At 53.1% G+C, this 19619-nt stretch overlaps 9 protein-coding genes and 2 non-coding genes across 11 annotated transcripts; 7 read left to right on the top strand and 4 right to left on the bottom strand.

The window, feature by feature from the left end:
• Positions 1–95: 95 nt before the first annotated feature.
• Positions 96–3956, top strand: IWZ02DRAFT_400505 (transcription elongation factor spt5). The gene is made up of 3 exons (XM_066765623.1): positions 96–537; positions 609–3056; positions 3105–3956. The coding sequence occupies exons 1-3, from the start codon at positions 235–237 to the stop codon at positions 3471–3473; spliced, it is 3120 nt and encodes a 1039-aa protein (XP_066623989.1). The 5' UTR covers positions 96–234; the 3' UTR covers positions 3474–3956.
• Positions 3957–4231: 275 nt separating this feature from the next.
• On the bottom strand, positions 4232–6825 carry IWZ02DRAFT_449192 (uncharacterized protein). Its single transcript, XM_066767380.1, has one exon. It carries the CDS (start codon positions 6760–6762, stop codon positions 4264–4266), a length of 2499 nt encoding a protein of 832 aa, XP_066623988.1. The 5' UTR covers positions 6763–6825; the 3' UTR covers positions 4232–4263.
• Positions 6826–7811: 986 nt separating this feature from the next.
• On the top strand, positions 7812–9211 carry IWZ02DRAFT_498646 (Ccc1 family; the record flags this gene model as incomplete). Its single annotated transcript, XM_066770217.1, has 4 exons — positions 7812–8345; positions 8493–8760; positions 8828–8918; positions 8967–9211. Exons 1-4 carry the CDS (start codon positions 8179–8181, stop codon positions 9209–9211), a joined length of 771 nt encoding a protein of 256 aa, XP_066623987.1. The 5' UTR covers positions 7812–8178.
• Positions 9212–10107: 896 nt separating this feature from the next.
• On the top strand, positions 10108–11316 carry IWZ02DRAFT_375273 (PAP2 superfamily-domain-containing protein; the record flags this gene model as incomplete). Its single annotated transcript, XM_066764812.1, has 3 exons — positions 10108–10141; positions 10198–10423; positions 10473–11316. 3 exons carry the CDS (start codon positions 10108–10110, stop codon positions 11314–11316), a joined length of 1104 nt encoding a protein of 367 aa, XP_066623986.1.
• Positions 11317–11535: 219 nt separating this feature from the next.
• IWZ02DRAFT_236967 (uncharacterized protein) lies at positions 11536–12390 on the bottom strand. The gene has a single exon (XM_066763019.1). It carries the CDS (start codon positions 12271–12273, stop codon positions 11755–11757), a length of 519 nt encoding a protein of 172 aa, XP_066623985.1. The 5' UTR covers positions 12274–12390; the 3' UTR covers positions 11536–11754.
• On the top strand, positions 12275–14679 carry IWZ02DRAFT_449179 (aspartic peptidase domain-containing protein). The gene is made up of 3 exons (XM_066767379.1): positions 12275–12612; positions 12661–14356; positions 14415–14679. Exons 1-3 carry the CDS (start codon positions 12512–12514, stop codon positions 14427–14429), a joined length of 1812 nt encoding a protein of 603 aa, XP_066623984.1. The 5' UTR covers positions 12275–12511; the 3' UTR covers positions 14430–14679.
• Positions 14680–14685: 6 nt separating this feature from the next.
• IWZ02DRAFT_236977 (uncharacterized protein) lies at positions 14686–16557 on the top strand. The gene is made up of 3 exons (XM_066763020.1): positions 14686–15010; positions 15130–16190; positions 16245–16557. The coding sequence occupies exons 1-3, from the start codon at positions 14982–14984 to the stop codon at positions 16457–16459; spliced, it is 1305 nt and encodes a 434-aa protein (XP_066623983.1). The 5' UTR covers positions 14686–14981; the 3' UTR covers positions 16460–16557.
• IWZ02DRAFT_237240 (GNAT family acetyltransferase Nat4) lies at positions 16408–17464 on the bottom strand. Its single transcript, XM_066763021.1, has one exon. The coding sequence runs from the start codon at positions 17430–17432 to the stop codon at positions 16656–16658; it is 777 nt and encodes a 258-aa protein (XP_066623982.1). The 5' UTR covers positions 17433–17464; the 3' UTR covers positions 16408–16655.
• A 54-nt stretch (positions 17465–17518) lies between these two features.
• IWZ02DRAFT_236895 (uncharacterized protein) lies at positions 17519–18532 on the top strand. Its single transcript, XM_066763018.1, has 5 exons — positions 17519–17737; positions 17791–17848; positions 17903–17985; positions 18037–18060; positions 18113–18532. Exons 1-5 carry the CDS (start codon positions 17630–17632, stop codon positions 18167–18169), a joined length of 330 nt encoding a protein of 109 aa, XP_066623981.1. The 5' UTR covers positions 17519–17629; the 3' UTR covers positions 18170–18532.
• Positions 18479–18575, top strand: IWZ02DRAFT_t47. Its single transcript has one exon. It is a non-coding gene; the product is annotated as a tRNA-Pro (tRNA).
• A 605-nt stretch (positions 18576–19180) lies between these two features.
• Positions 19181–19277, bottom strand: IWZ02DRAFT_t44. The gene has a single exon. It is a non-coding gene; the product is annotated as a tRNA-Pro (tRNA).
• Positions 19278–19619: the final 342 nt, after the last annotated feature.

The following is a 19619-nucleotide window of genomic DNA, read 5'->3' as shown; positions in this document are numbered from 1 at the left end:
GTGTTTGTGTCTGTGGGTCCGTGCGTTCTGGTCGGCGCCCCCGGCCGCCGCCTTGCACAGCTCCGGCCATACTCGATCTCACAACTTCACCTTGCGCCTCTACAAAGGAACCCTCAATTCTTACACCACCGACACCGCGCCGAATCATCTTCCTACTCCAACTGCCTCCTCCGACAACCTAGCGCCCAACCTTCCGCTTTGCACTCTCCGATTGAGCTAGTTTGACGCCTCACCATGGCGGACAACCGCGACGACCTCGCCGGTTCCGAGTCGGATGACGAGCCTTTCAACTTTGAGCCAGCCGTTGTCTCTGACAATGAGGAGGACACCAGACAAGAAGATGAAGACGACGACGATATGAGGCCCAATCGGACAGAGAAACGGAGCACACATCAGAGCGACGACGAAGACAACAACGAAGAGGCCGCTGGAGATGAGGAGGAAGGGGAGGGCGAGGAGCAACATGAGGATGGCGGCGATGAAGACGACGAAGAGGGGGACGAGGAGGAAGAGGAAGATGAAGAAGAGGAAGTTGTCGTAAGTATCTCGGCATCCGCGCTTGCATGGTGATGCACCTTGCCACAGAGGTTTTTCTCACGGGTTTACAGGGTCACCAGCGCAAACGGCGCAAGCGCGATGCCCGCCTTCAGTTCATCGATGTCGAAGCCGAGGTCGACGAGGAAGATGAGGAGGAGCTCGACGAAGACGACGAACTGCCCGACGAGACTCACCCTGACGACCTTCTCGACATGCCAGCCGGTGCCGAAAACGATGATCGTCGACACAGGGAACTTGACAGACAACGCGAGTTGGAGGCGAGTATGGATGCGGAGAAGCAAGCCGCTGCTCTTAAGGAGCGCTACGGTCGTAACCGTGCCTCTGCAGTCAACTCGGCTGTCTTGCCCCAAAGACTACTTCTGCCCAGCGTAGAAGATCCCTCTATCTGGGGAGTCAAGTGCAAGCCCGGCAAAGAAAAGGAGATTGTCTTCGACATCACGAAAAAGATTGAGGATCGAGTGCGCACTCGCGAGCCAATCGAGGCCACGTCCGTTTTTGAGCGTGGCGCCATCATGCCTGGATACATTTACGTGGAAGCGCGCAAGCAGGCTGCAGTCATGCTAGCGTGCGATAACATCTCGTTTTGCTATCCTCGCAAAGACAAGGGAATGATACTGGTCCCACTCAAAGAAATGCCAGACTTGCTCCGCGTCAAGAAGTCCGAAGAGCTCACCGAAGGCATGTACGTCCGCATGAAGGGTCCCCAGTTGTATGCAGGAGATTTGGCACAGATCATCGAGGTGGAACCAAACGGCAACGAGGTCACCGTTCGTATTGTTCCTCGTCTGGACTACGGCCTTCACGATGATCCCAATGCGCCCCCCGATGCCAAGCGCAAGCGCCCTGGATTCCTCCAACGGCCCGCCCAGAGACATTTCAGTGATGTTGAAGCCCGCAAGAAGCACATGAAATTTCTTCAGCAAGAAACTTCTCTGCATGGACATCGTATCTGGATCTACAAGAAGGACCGCTATGTCGATGGATTTCTGGAAAAGACGGTCAAGCTCTCTCAGCTCCAAACGGATGCCGTCCATCCCCGCCTTGATGAGGTGACCAAGTTTGCCGTGGTCGAGGATGGCGCCGAAAACTTGGATCTCAACGCTCTCGCCGCCACGATCAAGCAGTCAGCAGGCCAATCCAATTACATGCCCGGAGACATGGTTGAAATTTTCCAGGGCGAGCAAAAGGGCGTTGTTGGCAAGGCTGTGACGGTTCACAACGACATTGTCACACTAAAAGTCACTGAAGGAGACCTTCGAGGCCAGACGGTGGAAGCCCCTGTGAAGACCCTTAGAAAGAGGTTCAAGGAAGGTGACCACGTCAAGGTTGTCGGTGCCAGTAAATACCAGGACGAGGTCGGTATGGTCATCAAGGTCAAGGATGATCGCGTCTCGCTCGTGACCGACTCCAACAACAAGGAAATTACGGTCTTTAGTAAAGACCTCCGGGTCGCAAGCGACACCGGCGGAATTTCTGGCATCACAAAGTACGACCTCTTCGATCTGGTACAGCTCGATGTTGCCACCGTTGCGTGCATTATCAAGGTCGACCGTGAATCCTTGCGTGTCTTGGACCAAAACGGCCAGGTTCGCACTATTTTGCCCTCAAACATCTCCAACAAGATCGACAGACGCAGAAATGCCGTTGGCACTGACCGGGATGGCTCTGAGATCCGCGTCGATGACACAGTCAAGGAGTACGCGGGTGAGAACCGTCAGGGCCGTGTCCTCCATATCCATCGCAACTATCTCTTTGTTTTGAACAACTCCCGAGCAGAAAATGCGGGTGTATTTGTCGTCAGGGCTGGCAATGTAACGACTGTCGCTGCCAAAGGTGGCAGAGTCAACAGTGCAGCCCCTGACCTCATGAAGATGAACCCTGCTCTTCAAAGACAAATGGGTCAAAATGGCCCAGCTCAGGGCCCAATGCCACCACCCAAAACCATTGGTCGGGATAGGTTGATCGGTAAGACGGTCATCGTCCGCAAAGGACCATACAAAGGTCTCCTGGGTATTGTCAAGGACACTACCGACCTCGAGGCTCGTGTTGAGCTTCATACCAAAAACAAGACCATCACCGTTGGCAAGGACACTTTGTCGGTCAAGGACCCAATCACCGGCGCCTCAATCCCGATTGGTGGTGGACGTGGGAGGGGTGCTCCAGCTCCGGGTGGATATGGTGGTTCCACTCCTGGATCCCGCGTTCCCAACTGGCAGGGCGGCAGCCGTACTCCTATAGGTGCACAGTCTGGTGGTAGAACCCCAGCATGGGGCCGCACTCCCGCATGGTCACAATCCAACGGGTCTGGAACGTCGTATGGCGGAGCCGGTGGTCGGACTCCCGCTGCCTGGCAAAGCTCACGCACTCCTGCTTGGGCTGGCCGTAATGATGGAAATAGGACTGCCTACGGAGACGGCAGCCGAACAGCCTATGGCGACGGAGGTCGTACGGCTTACGGAGGCTCGACTGCTTATGGTGGCTCGACGTGGGGTGACAACGTAAGTTTGCTTGTATCATGACAAAGATGCCTCTAACATTCGATTCAGCGCGGCTCTGCTTGGGATGCTTCATCACGTACTCCTTATGGCGGAGCTGGTTCGACGGCCTTTGACTCTGGCTCCAGGACTCCTGCGTGGAATGCCAATGCAAGTTCTGGCCAAAGCAACGCACAACCAACTCCTGGCTCTTGGCAGCATCCGACTCCTGGCGCTTTTGATGCTCCTACTCCTGGATTCAGCGCCCCGACCCCTGCGGCTGATCAGCCTACTCCTCGTGGATACAGTAGCAATTACGGCGGTTATGGTTACGGTGCCACACCTGCAGCGGCGCCGACACCCGCACAGTTTCCAGAAACGCCCGCTGCCGCCTACCCTGAGACGCCTGCCGCAGGCGGAGACGATGACCGATATGATTGAGGCGATGGTGCAAGTTCGTGAATTGAATATGAGGATATCAATTTCTTGCTCGAGTTTTGGCAGCCCGCGTCAAGGTTTTGAGTCGCCCTAGGCTTGGGGCAGAGCGGCAATCGACAGCACTTGACTGTCTTGTAAAAATACCGGTGGAAGGGCGGGACAGAGGGTGGGCTGGGTCACCAGAGAATGGATGCACTGAGGTGCACACAGACAGGTCATTGGTCCTTTAGACAAATGACAATTCTTCCCGAGCTGTTGGTCATTGAGCGACTCTGGACTGTTGAAAAGAGGAGCGTCATGCATGACTTGCGGCATTTTGGGCTAATCATGGGGTTCTAGTAGTAGGGAGTAGACGAGCTCTGTCCTGAAAGCAGGGAAAAATCAATGGCAATCTGTCTTGACAGGCAAGCAGTTGAATCACATCTGTCCCATCTCTGCAGTGTTATTCTTGCAGATTCCCAGCTTGATGCGCTCAAAGTCCCCTAAAAAAATTGCGGCATTATGGTGGGAGCAGTAAGCGCTTGCTGGTTTCATGGTAGCTAACAAGGTGAGTGGCTACATTCTATGCATCTTTGGTCTTGTTTGAGCCATTCAAGATTACTTCTGGATTCAGGACGGTCTATCAAAATTACGATCAATCGAAAAACATTCTCGCAAATCGGGTGACTTGACAGAGAACGACTTCCAGAGCGCCCCCCCCCCCCCCCCCCCCCACCCACCCAAAAAAAAAAAAAAAAAAAAAAAAAAAAACCAAAAGCAACGACTGCGCTGCCCGCATCCCAAACCCTGCGCCTCAATGCCTCCTCCTCTTCCAAGGCGACGTTTGGGGCTTTCTCTCCTTCGACACCTCTCGGTTTGCCTTCTCTAGTCCTTCTTGCACGGCCTTGACAATGTCCCTGGCGACCTCGTCGTCGACTGCTTCAACACCACCACCGCCACCGCCCGAGGTCTGCTCTAGCTCCTCTAGAAAACCAGAAGCCACTTCGGTGATGGCTTTCACTCCGGCGGTCATCATTGCCCATCCCTGGCACACGGAATGCACGAACGCGGTGAGCAGCTCTGGGTCTGAAGAGATGGAGAAGCCGAATAACGTGGTCACCTGGCCTAGCATGATGCCGTCTCTTTTCGAGCTTAGATCATGGCCGACACGATCGGTGGTCGAATTGAAAGCTTTACGGGCACGTGGCAAGGGGGCTTCGACCTGGTGGGCGCACGAGCTGAGGTGTTGAAGAGACAAGAACTCGGCAATAGCGACGGTACCGTGGGTGGTGGCCGACGTAGCAGTCATCAATTTCTCAAGCGGCACGTCGAAGAGGATGGCACATGGCGGAATCTCGCCCCAGATCATCCACTCGCAGTGGCCCTTGTAGTTTCGGCCTTTGAATCCGATCCAGCTGGATTTCCGGCTTGGTTCCTCTTGGTCTGTCTTGATGGCGCCAATCAGTGAGCCCGCATGGTAGACTGTTGAGTCGGGGATTCTGTCGGCGTCGATGAGAGCGATGTGTTGTTGTCCTATCCTGTAGTCCTTTTCTCTGTCTCGGTTCCGCTCCAGGCCTTGGTAGATACTCCAGATCAGCGATGTCGTTGTGGCGACGAAACAGGAATAATCAAAGCCCATGAGGTGGATCATGGCTTGGTCCAACAATTCTCTCTTTGAAGAAGGCAAATCCATGGTTCCAGCTCGTGGGATTTGTCTGCGCCTTCCAGAGCGAAAGCCGTTGGGAGAATTTTCCCCAGGCATTCCGCTGTGATACACGCGAAATAAGAGGCGAGGACGTGATCGCTTGCTTTCGAAAAAGTAGGGGCTCCTGACCTTCGTCTCGGGACTGGGCGGGGAGTTGTTGCTGTGAGGCGAGCTGGCCTCACTTTCATCTCCTATTGCGTAATTTGTCCTGTGAGTTGCAGGAGTGACCAACAAGGCATCGCTGGCTTCAAGTCCATCATCATCTCTTGCGTCCTGAGTTGAGTGAGACTCTGGCAGGTATTCCGCGCCTCGCAGGAGCGTGGACCAAAGAGTCGACCTTGCTCGCAAAGGAGAGGACAGGAGCGGGCTCATGTCACGGGCATTCGGAGTGGGTGGCTTCGGGCCTTTTCCTCTAAGAAGCCAATTTCGAATTGTACGTCTGTGTCCTGTGTGCTTGTGCTCTTCTCTCTTAGTCGCGGGTCTTCGCCTTCGATCTCTCTCGAGCGACCTCAACTCGAAGCCACATTGCTGAGCAGCCGCTTCGAAACTTGCACGTAGCTCTTGCCATCGTTTGTATGCATCATATTGTGATTCTTCCCGGAATGCAAAAGACCACTCGGCCCACTGGGCACTCACGATCTCCTTTCTGAAACTCAATGTGGAGAATTCGACCCTCAAAATCTCTGTGATTTCGTCCCATGAGCTTTCTGTGAAGGTCCTAAGGAGAATGACTGCCTCGCGTTCCAGCATGCTCCAAGAGTGTGGCAGATGTCTGCCAGTAAGCAGGCGATCGGTATTTGGAGAAACTGTTTTCATTCTTTTTGAATTCGCTGTCCTTGATTCTTTGTAGTCGTTCTCGGCCTCAGGATGTTCATGGCTTTGATGAGGTCGTGATCGTTTCTTCTTGACATCGATGTAACCTCCAAGGCTTCGCAATTCCACTTCATCCTCTGATCCTTCTCTGGCGTATATGATGGGTTCCGGTGATGTTTCATATATGCGAAATAGTGAGCTGACAAGAGGTGAGTTCGGAGAGGGAGACGGGTCATGGTCGTTGTGCGCAGGTGATTCCACAAAAACAATCGAGTCGTCTTCGAAATTGCAGGTCAAATTCGCAGGTCCCCTCTCGTCCTCGGCGGCGATACTCGCCATTTGTAACTCGAATGAAGTTTCGTCCTCGTCCTTATTCCTGTCCTCGTCCTCGTTCCTGTCCTCTTCCTCGTATTCATCCCCGCACTCGTCCTCGTTCTTGTCCTCTTCCTCTTCCTCTTCCTCATCCTGCCATGGTAAGGAGGTTGTGAAAATGCTGACAGGCTCCACCTTATCACCATCTGGTGCCGAGGATGTCAGAAGAGCTGTGACTTCGCCAGAGCGCGAGCGTATAGGAAGCTGATGGAAAAGATCTCGATTTGTGAATCCATCTGTCGGAGTACTTTCCTCGGGTTCCTGTTTGATTTCCGGCTCAATTGAAGGAATTGGGCACTGCTCTATATGCTGCAAATTTGCAGATTTTTGTGCGCCCTGCGTTGGCTGTGCAAATGTGATATGTAGATTGCTTGCTGTGAAATTGAACGAGTGGATCTGCGGCCCGTTTGAACGTCTCTCCATGATGTGTGGTGACTGCGCGATGGTAGAATCTAGCTTGGTGAGGTGACACCCCGTTGAAGAAGCTTGTAGGCCGATAATTGAAGGGCGTGAAGCGTGTTTCGCGATTGATCAATGTGATGTCGTAGGGAGGTGTGGTGTAAAAGAGGTGGTTGGGAACCTTCTGTACGTGGCTAGGTTTCCGGTCAAGACGGAAGGGAAGGTACGTAGGAGACATCAGCTAGTCTGCGGGTACGCTTTGCCTGCCACGCCCGGAAGGGCTCTGGCTTTGTCTTCCAATGCTTCTTGTGAGGTTCTCCTGGACGAACGAGAAACCGTCACCAGAAATTGCACATGGGTCTAGCAGCGCTGAAGGCGTGAGCTGGTTGAGAAGCAGGGTAGAGCGGGGTAGCTTGTCAAATATGTTCAGTTGAGAAATCTTATCATAGCAAGGGGACAGGATAGGAAAAAAGTATCGAGTCCGGTCGCCCTGTCCTAGCTGGATGTTGGGTTCGTAACTCCTTGCCACCTTTATTCAGACCGGCTTCTGGTTGGTTGGTTCCTTGAGACCATGACACAGAGACTTGCCTTGATGGTGCTTCGCGATGAAGCTTTTTTGGTCCCCTAAGTACCGTCCGGCGGTTCCGTCTGCATACTCATTTTGTAGGGCTCTCCGACTGCTATGTGAAGCACCTTAGGATGCGTGAAACAGTTCAACACATTTTAACTTGTCTCTTGGAAAAAGTGGTAAGCGAAGAGTATTGGCGGTAGAAAATGCCTGCAACATTTGCCAAGATGCCACTCAGCTTGTGGCCTACGCTGCGTTGTGGTGCTGATGCAGCCATGCAGAGTTACATGGACGTGGTAGGCTTTGAGGCTCGGCCCGGCGCACGTCCTCTGGTGGAGAGAACAAGGAATTGGCAACACGATTGAGCCCTTGATGAAGTAAACACCGGATGACTGGCAGTCGCTGGGCATCTTGACACGGCTCGCTCGAGCGGATTACTCGATGGTGTTAGGTGGTCGTTGTGTTGCAGGCGAAACCACATGTAGTGCCATCCGCTTGAGCACTTGTGTTGCTTATTTCTGCCTCGCTCTGATTGGCCACATTCCATCGTCCCTCCGCGTTGTTGTTCGTCGACTCTTTCTTTGCCTGCTGCGGCTTTCTCCAATTTACATTTTTGATATTTGCCTTATCCATCTCTCTGCTCGCCCTTATTCACAAATTTCTTTCCGCGACGTTGTTTTGTTGGCCGTTGTCCTGCATTAATCCCGTTTGCCCAACCACCGACCAGGACCCTGCCAATCGCGGCTCGCCTTCTGAGTCTGAGCGAACTGACAAACGCTGTCTATCTCGCCACTCCCGGTCGACCTGCCCGGTTTCTCCACAACAGTGACTACTTTCCATTTCTTCATAAAAGCAATTGATCGCTTTCCGCTATGTCTTCACAACCACTATTGCCCAAGTATCCGAATCAACTTCCCCCCTCCGAAGCACCTCAGCATCCTGAGAAGCATTCGGGCAACAATGAAATCATTCGCGACACCATCATCGGCTTTGCTGATGGACTGACTGTGCCATTTGCGCTGACAGCAGGCCTGTCGTCGTAAGTACTCCTCGCCATTTTGCGCAACAGTTGGAAGACAAACAAGCGCAGCGCTGGTCCTCTGCCCAGCCTGTCTTGACTCAGCCTCGTTTGCCAAAGAGCGCCCTCTTGGCGAAAACTAAATTTGACATGGCTAACACTTGGCAGCATTGGGTCAACGCGCCTGGTCATTTTGGGTGGTCTTGCGGAGCTCTTCTCTGGTGCTATCAGTATGGGCCTCGGTGCTTACCTGGCTGCGGTGACCGAGAGCAAGGCGTACGAAGTCGAGGAGGCCCGTGAACGTCATGAAGTTGTTCACATGCCCAATGCCGAAGAGGAAGAGATTTACGAGATTTTCGAAGAATACAGTCTGCCCAGGGAAACCGTCAAGCCTGTCGTCGAAGCGCTAAAGAATGACCACGACATGTGGGTCAAGGTAAGCCTTTCGCGTTCCGAAGGAAGAGGAGGAAGTTCGAGAGCATTTTTGCTGACTTAATTTCCAGTTCATGATGGATTTTGAACTCAAGCTGGAAAAGCCAGCCCTCAGTCGTGCCTGGATCTCAGCCTTGGTCATGGGAATTTCCTACTTCCTTGGTAAGTCCTGAGCTCAATCGTATGAAGCATGACACTTACTCTTTTTAGGTGGACTCGTACCAATGCTGCCGTATTTTTTCCTGTCCAAGATCAAGGACGCCCTCTTCACCTCCATCGGAATCACAGTCGCGGTGCTGCTAATCTTTGGTTATGTCAAGGCCAGCGCGACAGGCTGCCCTAGAAAGACTTGTCTCTCCAGTGCTGTCCAGACTTTGGTCGTGGGAGCACTGGCTGCAGCGACGAGCTACGCCATTGTCAGAGGTGTCGACTCTTTGAAACCGGGCAGCGATTGAGAGGCTCTACTGGACTGCATAAAGTCGATGGTTTTCCAATTCGTTGATCGGTGCTTGCATTTTCTCATGTCGGTGGTTTGGGAGCATGCATGGGACTGGGCGGTGACAGCAAAGGAAGGTGTGTAAGCACAAGATGATACCCCTAGGCCGAATCGGTTTTCTGGCCGTACAACTCTAGGAACAAATGACACGAGCAACATCAGCATTCACTGTATAATAGTCGTACGGCTGCCGGCGCCACGGTCCCGACACGGGCGTAAGCGGTGAGGTGGTCCCCACAAGGCTGATTCCGGGCGAGCCGCGCGTTTGCTTCTTCGATTCTCCACGCCGAATTATCCACTCAATTCTTCGGATGTCGCGAACACTTACCTTCCGCCAGCGCTCGGGTACAGCCGCTTCTTTCCGGGCGCCTGGAACCATCTCCAACTCCTTCCCTCCAGACCAAAGATGTATTGATTCGTGGCATCGCATCTTAGGCCGGATGTCTTTACGTATCGACCAATCATTCGGCGTGAGCATTCCTCTGCCTTGTTCCTGCGCGAATACAGACACAGTGATTGCACAACGATTTGAGTGGTGGGATGATGATGGGGAGCACGCGACATCAGCAGCGGCATTCTCGGCTTCCGAACCCATTCACTTGACGCACGTCTTTCCTTTTGCATATACTTTGTCTTCTGGTATCGCATCATGGCCTGCCTGCTCATTGGGTGCCTTCTGGAAAGATTCCCTCGTTCCTGTCTGCGTGCGCCTTGTGCCTGCCCTCGTTGTCTTACGCACACTACTACATGTCACCCAGCCTGACAACGACTTTCTTTTCTGTTCTTCTTTCCCTCTTTCCCAGCTCACCTATTGATCTGTACACCAGCTTTCGTGGTTTTCCTGGCGCTATCGTTATGAGTGCCCTCAAGAACGTCGTCGAGCCAGGAGGTGCGACAGCATCAACACTCACATGGACGCCATAGTTTGATACTAACTTCTCTCAGTCATTGTTCTTGTCTTCACAATTGGCGCTCTCGTCAACAGACGACGCGACGCACGCCAGGATGACCCCGAGGCCTACGCCCCTTTGCTAGCCCGTTGTAATGAAATCAACCCGACCTCCTCGTCAGGGCGCCCTGATTCCTCGCGCTTTCGCGACAATCTAATGTCAAAGTTTTTGGCCAAGTTTCCTTTCGTCATGGAGATCTGGTACTGGAACCTGAGCTACTGGTACATGAGATTCTAGCCCGGGGCATTGGAGATGTGCTGAATAGCCTAGGATATATCAGCTCGCGCGCGCGCTTTCGGCAACCTTGATCCGCCACAACACGGCCATCTTTTCCACTGCGCGCCATCATGCGCTCTCAATCCTCTCTCTGGAGAAGCGGGTTGGCTTTGCCGTCGAGCTCTCACTCCAGCGCCTCGTCCTTGGATATGCCCCCTCCCTCATGAACCTCTTCGCCACGATATACTACTCTCACATCATCGTCGGTGTTGCTTTCCTAGTATACATCTATACCTACCTCCCAACGTACGTCTTCCGCAAAATCCGCCGCACAATCGCGACAAACAATCTCATCGCCTTTGGCATTCTGACCGCCTACCGCTGCGCGCCTCCGCGCCTGTTACCGCCAGAATACGGCTTCGTCGATGTGCTGCATGGCGGGCTTCAACACTCCGACCCTGGCTTTGATTCCACTTCCGGCTCCGCATGGACCCACAACCGCTTCCAGTTGACTATCGCCGCCATGCCCTCCCTCCATTTTGGCACCGCGCTCTTCCTCTGCATCTGCTTGTTGCGGTTCTCACCACACCGCATGCTCCGCATTTTTGCACCGCTGTGGCCCACGGCGATGTTGATTACAATCTTGGCGACGGCAAATCACTTTGTGCTCGATGCCTTGGTTGGTGCGGCTGTCCCGGCGCTGGGCTGGCGATGGAATCGCCTGTGGTTGGTTTTGGAGCCACTCGAGGACTGGGCTTTCTGGATGCTGCGGATAGAGAAGCCAAAACCAGCTGGCGCCATTACAGCTCGAAGGGCGTGGAGTCCTAGTCTGGATCAAAGTCGTGCTGGCAGCCCGGATTCGGCTCTGGGAAACAAAAGGACGGAATCATTGGCGTGAGTCTGGAAGTGAGTGGACCCAATTGGAAAGATCAGGTGCTTGCTCCCTACGCTTGCATCTTATGAACTTCCGACGGAGGAGTTGTCGTGAGAGATGGAAATTAAAGAGAATAGAAAGCTACCGGGAGAGAAATTGACAAATCTAGACTCCAGACGACTCACCAGCAACCGGTATCGTCGCCTTCTCCGCGATTTTGACTGTGATTGGTTTTCTGCGATTGACTATCAGCGTTCCCAAGGTCCACACCCGTCTGTGAGATGCACAACACGGTCTCTTGCCGTCGCTCTGAAGAAACATGGCGCATTTCATTCTCTAGCGGGATTGTCAAGGCAAGAGGTCCAGCGCAATGTCAAGCGACTCCTTCGACCCGGAAGCTGTTCCCGGGATCCTGCAGCGTGGGCTCGTTTCTAATACCAAAAGCCCCTTGCCTTTGGGGTCTCAAAGCTGCACGTCCCATTGGCCAGATCCACATTTAAGCATGATGATCAAGCTCAAGTTGATCAATCTGACAGCCGGGACGGCGTAGCGACTTGTTTTGAGCTGCGATTGCAAGGTTTCTTGCAGACAGCGGTAGGCCGCAGCGACGCACGATAGCAGAGTTGGTCCATCACCGAGGCAATCATCGCAAAGGACTTCTCGTGGCTTTGCGGATCCTTTAGCGTGGAAGTGGTGTGGATCAGCCAAGGGAAACGTCGGGGCCAGTGCACAAACTCTTCGTCCACGACTTTGGAGACTGTTTTTTGCGGCACAGCTTTTTCCAACCCCCCTTCTAGGTCCGTATGCGGCCACGTCGTGGAAGTGGAATAGTCGCCGACGTTGGATCCAGGTGCTGCTGTGACACGCGAGTCGAGCGTCTGCTTCGCTCTGGAGGGAGAAGGTGATCGGGGCAAAGAAGGGCACAGCACAGCACAGCACAGCACAGACCAGCCAGCCGCTGACTTTGGACCCCCAATCCATCCACAATCTTCCCACTTTGCAGCGCCACCGTCAACCTCTATAGGCTAGCTTTTGGCCCCCTGTAGCACCATGCAGCTGGTCAGCACTGGACAAAAATCGCCCCTGCGACCATACATTAGTCCAGAGGGCCTTGTCTGCGAATCTTCCTGCTCCTTGGCGATTCTCCTGACTCCATAATAGCACCGGGGGCCCTTTCGCGTCCCATCATACTGACAACAAGAGGCCAATTGGCGTCACCATGGGTGTCTCTGTCGCTCTAACGCTTGTCTCACTACTGACTCTTACCCATCTGTCGAATTCAGCGCCCTCGGCCATATCGTTGGAGCCCAGTCAATACTGGCAAGTCTTTCCGTGTATTTCGAGTCAATCGCCTCTAACAAGCTGTAGGGATGGCAATGATGGCCCATGGTCGTCGTTTCAATTTTCTGTCGGCACTCCCGCGCAAAGCCTGAGACTCCTTCCCGCCACCGGACAGTCGGGGACATGGCCAATCGTTCAGGATGGCTGCTCGAGCACGCTCACCAACCTATCCTTCTCGGCCTGTCAGGATGAGCGCGGAGGGAAGATTTTTATGGCTAATGAATCGTCCACATGGAACCTCACTGGCACATATTACCTCACGACGCTCTATGTCGAACCCATGCTGGGAGTAGGTGTAAACGCAAGAGCGAGGTTTGGCACCGACAAGCTGCGCTTGAGCTGGCCTCAAAATGGACTTGCCACACTGAACAAGTCGGTCGTTGGCGGAATCGCTGATACCGACTTTTGGATTGGAACCTTTGGTCTTTCCTCGTACGACCAGTTCTTCGAGACGTTCAACGACGACGCAAAGTCGACCTTGACCGAACTCTATGAACAGGCGATCATCCCCAGCAAATCCTGGGCCTACACTGCCGGCGCATACAACCATGAGCCAAGCACTTACGGCAGCCTAACCATTGGAGGATACGACACAACGCGCTTTGAGTCGAACAACATCTGGATAGGCATGGGAGATGACATATCTCGTGATCTCCTGGTGGCTGTCCAAAGGGTAGAGACGAACCTCACGAGTACGCCTCTTCTCAGCACCGCCAACTTCTGGTTCATCGACTCTCTCGTGGCGTCCATGTGGTTCCCCGAGTCCGTGTGCGACGCCTTCGCCGACGCGTACGGTCTGCAGTGGGACGGCGAAAACTCAATCTACCTCATCAACGACACGCAGCACGAGACGCTCCTTGCAAAGAACCCCACCTTGACATTTACCCTCGCCGCGACGCAGAGCAGCAATGCGACGATTGAAATCACCATTCCATACGTCAACCTCGCCCTCAACGCCAGCTCCCCCTTCTATCCCAATTCGACTCGCTACTTTCCGCTCAACCGCGCTGCCAACACGACATCGTACACGCTGGGCCGCGCATTCCTCCAAAACGCCCACGTCATTGCCAACTACGACAATTCGACCTTCAATGTGGCCCCGGCCCTGTTCCCAGACAACGGCGCCAAGGCCAACGTCGTCTCCATCACAAACGGCACGACAAACGGCACGACAACGCAGGACGGTGGCTCCTCGTCGTCGGGCCTCAGCGGCGGCGCCAAAGCTGGCATCGCGGTCGGAGTCGTCGCATTTGCCCTCATCGTCGCCGCCATTTTGGGCTGGTTCCTGTTTCGCCGCCGCAAGCAGCAGCGCCTCGAGCGCGAAGCGCAAGCCGCGGCCAAAGCCAAGGAGGCGGAAGAGGCCGAGGCGGCGGCGGCGGCGGCAGCAGCAGCTGAAGCTGAGGCGGAGAAGAAGCGCGGCGGAGAGTTGGACGCGGCGGACAATTCGCGCTACGAGGTGCAGGGAGACAATCAGCACAACAAGGCTGAGATGGGGGCAGGGGGCGACGGTGAAAAGAGGGCGGAGATGGCGGCCGGAGAGGATGGCGAGAAGAGAGCAGAGCTGTTCGCGCCGCACGTCAACTCCGTCTTTGAGATGGCTGCCGAGCCGGTCGACTTGCCGCTGCTGGAGACGCCGGAGAATGGCACATCCAGGGCAGAGCTTGAGGATGGGCAGGGCACACGGAGAGACACGCGATCTCCAAGTCAGATTGAAAGGGACAGGGTAAGTGCCAGCGAGAAGCGCAACTTATTGTAACTGTTGTTTTCTGATTTGTTTTCAGGCGGGTCGCATCTGAGAGCGTTTTTGGAAGGCATTTTTCCTGGTCGTTGTGCGCGTTTCGGCGCAGCTTTGATATCGAGATTCACCACTAAAGTTCTAGTCAGAGTCGGATGGATCTTCCCCCGAGTCTGCCAGTCTGTTGTCTGCCTGCCTGGCACATGACTACATCTTGCATCAAACTCCAGTAATTAATGTGAGCAGACGATTGAAAGAGAGGATGTTTGTCGCCACTTTCTTAGCGTCCATTTTTTTTTTTTTTTTTTTTTCGCATGCGCATCGCCTGTTTTCGACCGTTTGGAAGGGTCCAAACTGACCTTGGCATTTCTTTGTCGTGCTCCGTGATCTGATCGCTCCCCGTTTGCAGAGTTGCTGTGCGGGCTCGTCGTTGTTCTTTGTCTCTCGACGACCATCATCAACCCGGGCCCGCCCAACCACAACATGGACAGGTCGTCTTCCAGATTTGCAAATGGGATAAGCTGAAACTCTGCCATTGCAATCGAACCAAATCTAGACTCGCTCATCGCAACTCTTATAACCGATCGCAGTCGCTGCTTTACACGCATCCAACATGCCGGACACTGCAGTAATGGCCATGTCGTCAGTACGCCCCTTTGACCTTTCCCCTCAAAAAAAAAAAAAAAAAAAAAAAAAAAAAAAAAAGAACAAGCGTTCGCATTGTGGATGGATGACTGAAAAAATTACCTGCAACTTCCCAGGTCCCCCGACGATCCGTTTCGCACGCGCCCGCGCACCACGGATTCTCTGATGCGCCACACCCACCACGATCGGTCTCTCTTGCACGTCCATTTCGATGCCATATCGCCGCTTGGCACAGAGTATCCAAAGACGCCGCTGTTCGCCATGGCTGCCGGACGCGAGTTGGGCGCCGCTTCGTCGTGGCCCTTTGGCCGAGCGGTCGTGGGCCTCCAGGACGAAGCACCAATGCTGCAGGCGGGTGCCAGCGCACTCAAGACCCCGCCGATAGAGAAGGAGCCCCTGAAGGAACTTGAAAAGCTTGGCATGGTGGCCAATTGCAAGAAGCCGTGTTCGCCCGAGGAAGACTTGAATGACAGGCTACGTCGTGCTGCCGCTTTCCTTGGTGATCAAGACCATTCCCACGTGCCCAACTTTGAGGAACGCCTTGTCGAAATCGATTCTCTTTTGCCGACTGCTTTTCGAGAAGAACAAGTGGATCGCCGGCTGGTCGACCGCGTTATTGCCTTGGTGGCAACAGCCAGGGGACTAATGGGGATTAAAGACCCCATGCAGCTTGATGAGAGTTCGGTCCAAAATTCAGAGGAGCAGGAACCGCATGAGAATGTAGAATTCACCCTGCCAATCAGGATCAATGTCGACAATCTTCAAGCTACGTCGAGCGAGGCCACAGCCGGAGGCTCAAAAGAAGGCAAGGCTCCAAACGGAGGACACAGCGGTGGAAGCCACGGACAGTCATCCGGTGCACCTGGAAGATCTGGCCCTGGACGTGCCGATGGTCTTGCTGGAGGCAGTGGCGGGACCGGTGGAGACGATGGTAACGATCGCAACGGGAACCGTCCGCGACCCGATGCCCTCCACAGGGCCGATGAAGAAGATGATGGAGGCGACGACGAAGACGAAGATAATGAAGATGCCATGCATGAAGTTATCGAAGGCTCTCAGCGCGAGGCACCATGGAACGAGAACTGGTATGCCGATCAACGTCCCGCTTTTGATGATGGAGAGACCATATTTGCGCACAACCTTCTGAGTGCGCAGATGGACCATGATATTTTGCGAGGTAGGTCTCCGCCTTACGGGTTTCCGAGTTGTAGAAGCTGACCTGCGCTCGTAGACGAGGAAGGGAAAAGGCCGAAACTGCCTGAACCCGAGACGCTTCGTTACAAGAGCCAGTTCAAACTGCCGAATGTCAAGCAGAAAATGGCGGAAGATGATGATTGGATATCCAGTCAAGGTACCTGGAGTCTGGACCATCTTCATGCTGGCGAGGGAAGCGACCCTAGCAAGGGTGTGATGGATAATTTCCCATTGCACAGAGACTGTGAATAGACGCAGAAATCGGCAGTAATCGATGTTTTGGAATCCGTAGTCATCTCAACGAGGAAAAGGCGTCTGATTCCAAGTGCGTCGGTCTGACACGCTGATTTTGGGATGCAAGCCAGGTGGACCGCAGCACACGAGCATCGTGTACTGCGTCGAATCGGAAGACAAAGAAATGTCAACGGAAATTCTGCCTGTGAATGCGTCATGGCGCAGCGCGTCCTGGGAGGGTCCGACACGCTCGTTGGGAAAGACTCGCTCTCAAGCTTTTGCTCATGATCATGTATGAAGGGTACTTTATTTTTCCACCCCTGAGCCTCTTGGGGGTGGGGCTGAACTCATCCTCGCCAAAGCCCAACTTGGTGTAAAACGCCAGTGCTGTTGAATTTTTCCGAAAGCAAGTAAGCATAACCTTGTCTACCATTCCTTCTTTGGCGCAGCGCTCCACTGTATTCATTAAATGCCTGCCGAGGCCACATCCTCTATGCGAATCACCGAGATGGATCTCGTAAATGTAAACCACGGGATAGTCGTCTTCAATTGTAAACATGAAGGAGACAAATCCTGCAAGCTCGTTGTCTTCATGAAATTGGCGATGACATTCAGTCTTTGAATCCTCGCTCGAAGTCTTCAGGTGGTCGTCGCTGGGATTCGAATCATTCATTCTCTTGCGGACAAGTAGGTACTGCATGTTGTCCTCTTGCATTTCGGCAAGTTTCTGTTTTGGATTCCAACCGCGCTCTGAAGTCTCGTAATCTTCTAGTGATGTGTTCCCGATAAGATCAAAGCAACTCGTCAAGTCTGCCTTGCTCATGTTCCGAATGGCCTTCAAGGTTAGGTCGTAGTCCCGGAAGCAGAGCAGGCTGCTGGTGCCAAAGAAGCGGTCGTGGAATTCCGTCGGCGAGAGAGAATTGATTTTTTCAATGACCTCTTCATTCTCCTCGGGCTGCTTGGCTTTTCTCTTGAGATTTGGAACAGACATGGATTTGGTCGAAGGATGGACGGAAGATTGGGAGCGCGGGTTGTAAATGATGCGAAAGAAAGTTGACACGACGCGTCGCGTCGACAGCAGCGTGTGGTTACGCACGGACTTCCGATGACGGCAACCGCATCCCACAAGATGTGGGGAGCTCCTACCAACAACTTTTCCCACCACTCTTCATCTCCACCACAAGCACCATGATACCTCGAAACTTTGGCGCTATCAGGCCCCAATTCCGCTACTACGCTTCTGACTCTTCGAAATTGCCAAAGTCTGGCAAGGGCTCAGTTCTCGGCTTCGACCAGGTGAGCGCGCCTCGATCGCAACGTCATCGATACTGGCCACTAATGCCATCCAGTTCATCCAGAGACAACGAGTGATATCTTTCTGGAGAGAGATCGTCAGAGCTCTGCACAGTCAGCCCAACCCCGACGCGACTCACATGGAGACACATGTCTGATCCAATTCAGAAGTGCCACCTTCGCCGACTCGAGACGAACTGCGCCGGTACGCCCGCACTGAGTTTGAAAGGCACAGACATGTCAAGGATTTGGTAATACACGATAGGAGTACTCTGGAAATACACCTGCTAACGTACTTCAAGACACACATAAGGTACTTGCACTCCGTAAGTTCTGTCAGCCCTCTCCGCCACCGGACCAACGACTGAATGTCGCTAGAATGGCAAGACCGAGTTTGATATGATGAAGCGGTACATCAACGAAATTGCCCGCTGAAATCACTTGGAACATCTACTGGAGAATGGCCACTCTGGAGGAAGCATCTCCTCGAGACGTCGATTTGTCTGGACCTGTGCGTCTCTGGACGATCACACCACCTACTTTTCAGCACCCCAACGAGTTGGCGACACCGTTTGGCGATGGTCTTTGATGCCTCGGATCCCACGCAACATAGCATTTCGAGGACTTCCTCCAGGATGGACGTAGTTGGAGTTAGGTTTGAATGACGGAGTTCTCTGCCGCCTGTTTATAAAATGATTCTCCAAATCGTCACCCGACGAAGTTGGTACAAATCAACAATACCTAGGTCTTATGGTCTAGTGGTATGATTCTCGCTTAGGGTCCACCCTGAGTAGCTATTACAGCTTGCGAGAGGCCCCGCGTTCGAGTCGCGGTAAGACCCTTGTTTTGTCTCCTGAGACGCTGGGACGTGACTGTCTTTGAAGAGTCTTCTTTTGGCTTGTCCACAGGCCACGCGGAAGTGGAGAACAGGCCCCAGGTGGACCGTGCGGTGATTCGTTGAACAGGGTCCTTTTGGCTCTTCTTGGGAATATTTTTGAAGGTAAACTCTTGTGTGGCTGGGAGAGTGAAGGAATGTCTTCGGGTTTGATAGCTCTGAAAACGCTAATGATTACTGACTAGCCTTGTAGACATCACGCGACTCTGGAAGGCCAGAACACACCTATAAAGTTGAATCCTTTGTTCAACACGTTCCTGGCTTCACATCGCTTACAAGGTATCAGGCGGGACGAGCTCGGCGCGAGGAACTCTTTGCTAAGGTCTACAACCTCACCGGTGGATAAAATCGCGACAAAGCCGGAGGCCCCAAAACGGATGTCAATGGAGCCACTGCACGGGCCAGCCTTGGCAACCCTTCCCGCCGAAAGCGGCTTGCACAGCTCGGGCCGAGTATCCCAGCTTTCCCCACTCAGAGCAAAAAATTTGTTTACGTCCACCACCGCCCTTCGTCCCATCAACGAGTCTGTTTAACAGAGGGGCAAAAAGAACGGGTCTTACCGCGACTCGAACGCGGGGCCTCTCGCAAGCTGTAGTAGCTACTCAGGGTGGGCCCTAAGCGAGAATCATACCACTAGACCATAAGACCTAATCGTTAACAAGTCGGATCATTAGATATCATTATGACGAACTCTTTAAACGCTTAATTGATTAATTATTAATTGATTAAATTTTTTTTTTTTTTTTAATTTTACGTCCTAGTAGAGCTAATTAATTAATTAATTAATTAATTAATTAATTAATTATTTTACGTCTTACTAGAGCTATAGGCTATCTAAGATAGAGCTATCTATAGGGGATACCGTATACATTTATAAGGTAAGTAGGGATACCTAGCTAAAGAGTCTTATATAATAAAGTATAATTCTTAGTATAGTATTAGTATAGGGTTATTATAGATAGATAGTTTATCTAGGCTCTTTTTAGGTAA

The sequence above is a fragment of the Phyllosticta citriasiana genome (genome assembly GCF_038021145.1).
Source record: "Phyllosticta citriasiana strain CBS 120426 chromosome Unknown IWZ02scaffold_5, whole genome shotgun sequence".
Taxonomy (NCBI): domain Eukaryota; kingdom Fungi; phylum Ascomycota; class Dothideomycetes; order Botryosphaeriales; family Phyllostictaceae; genus Phyllosticta; species Phyllosticta citriasiana.
This window is presented reverse-complemented; position numbering and strand designations above follow the sequence as displayed.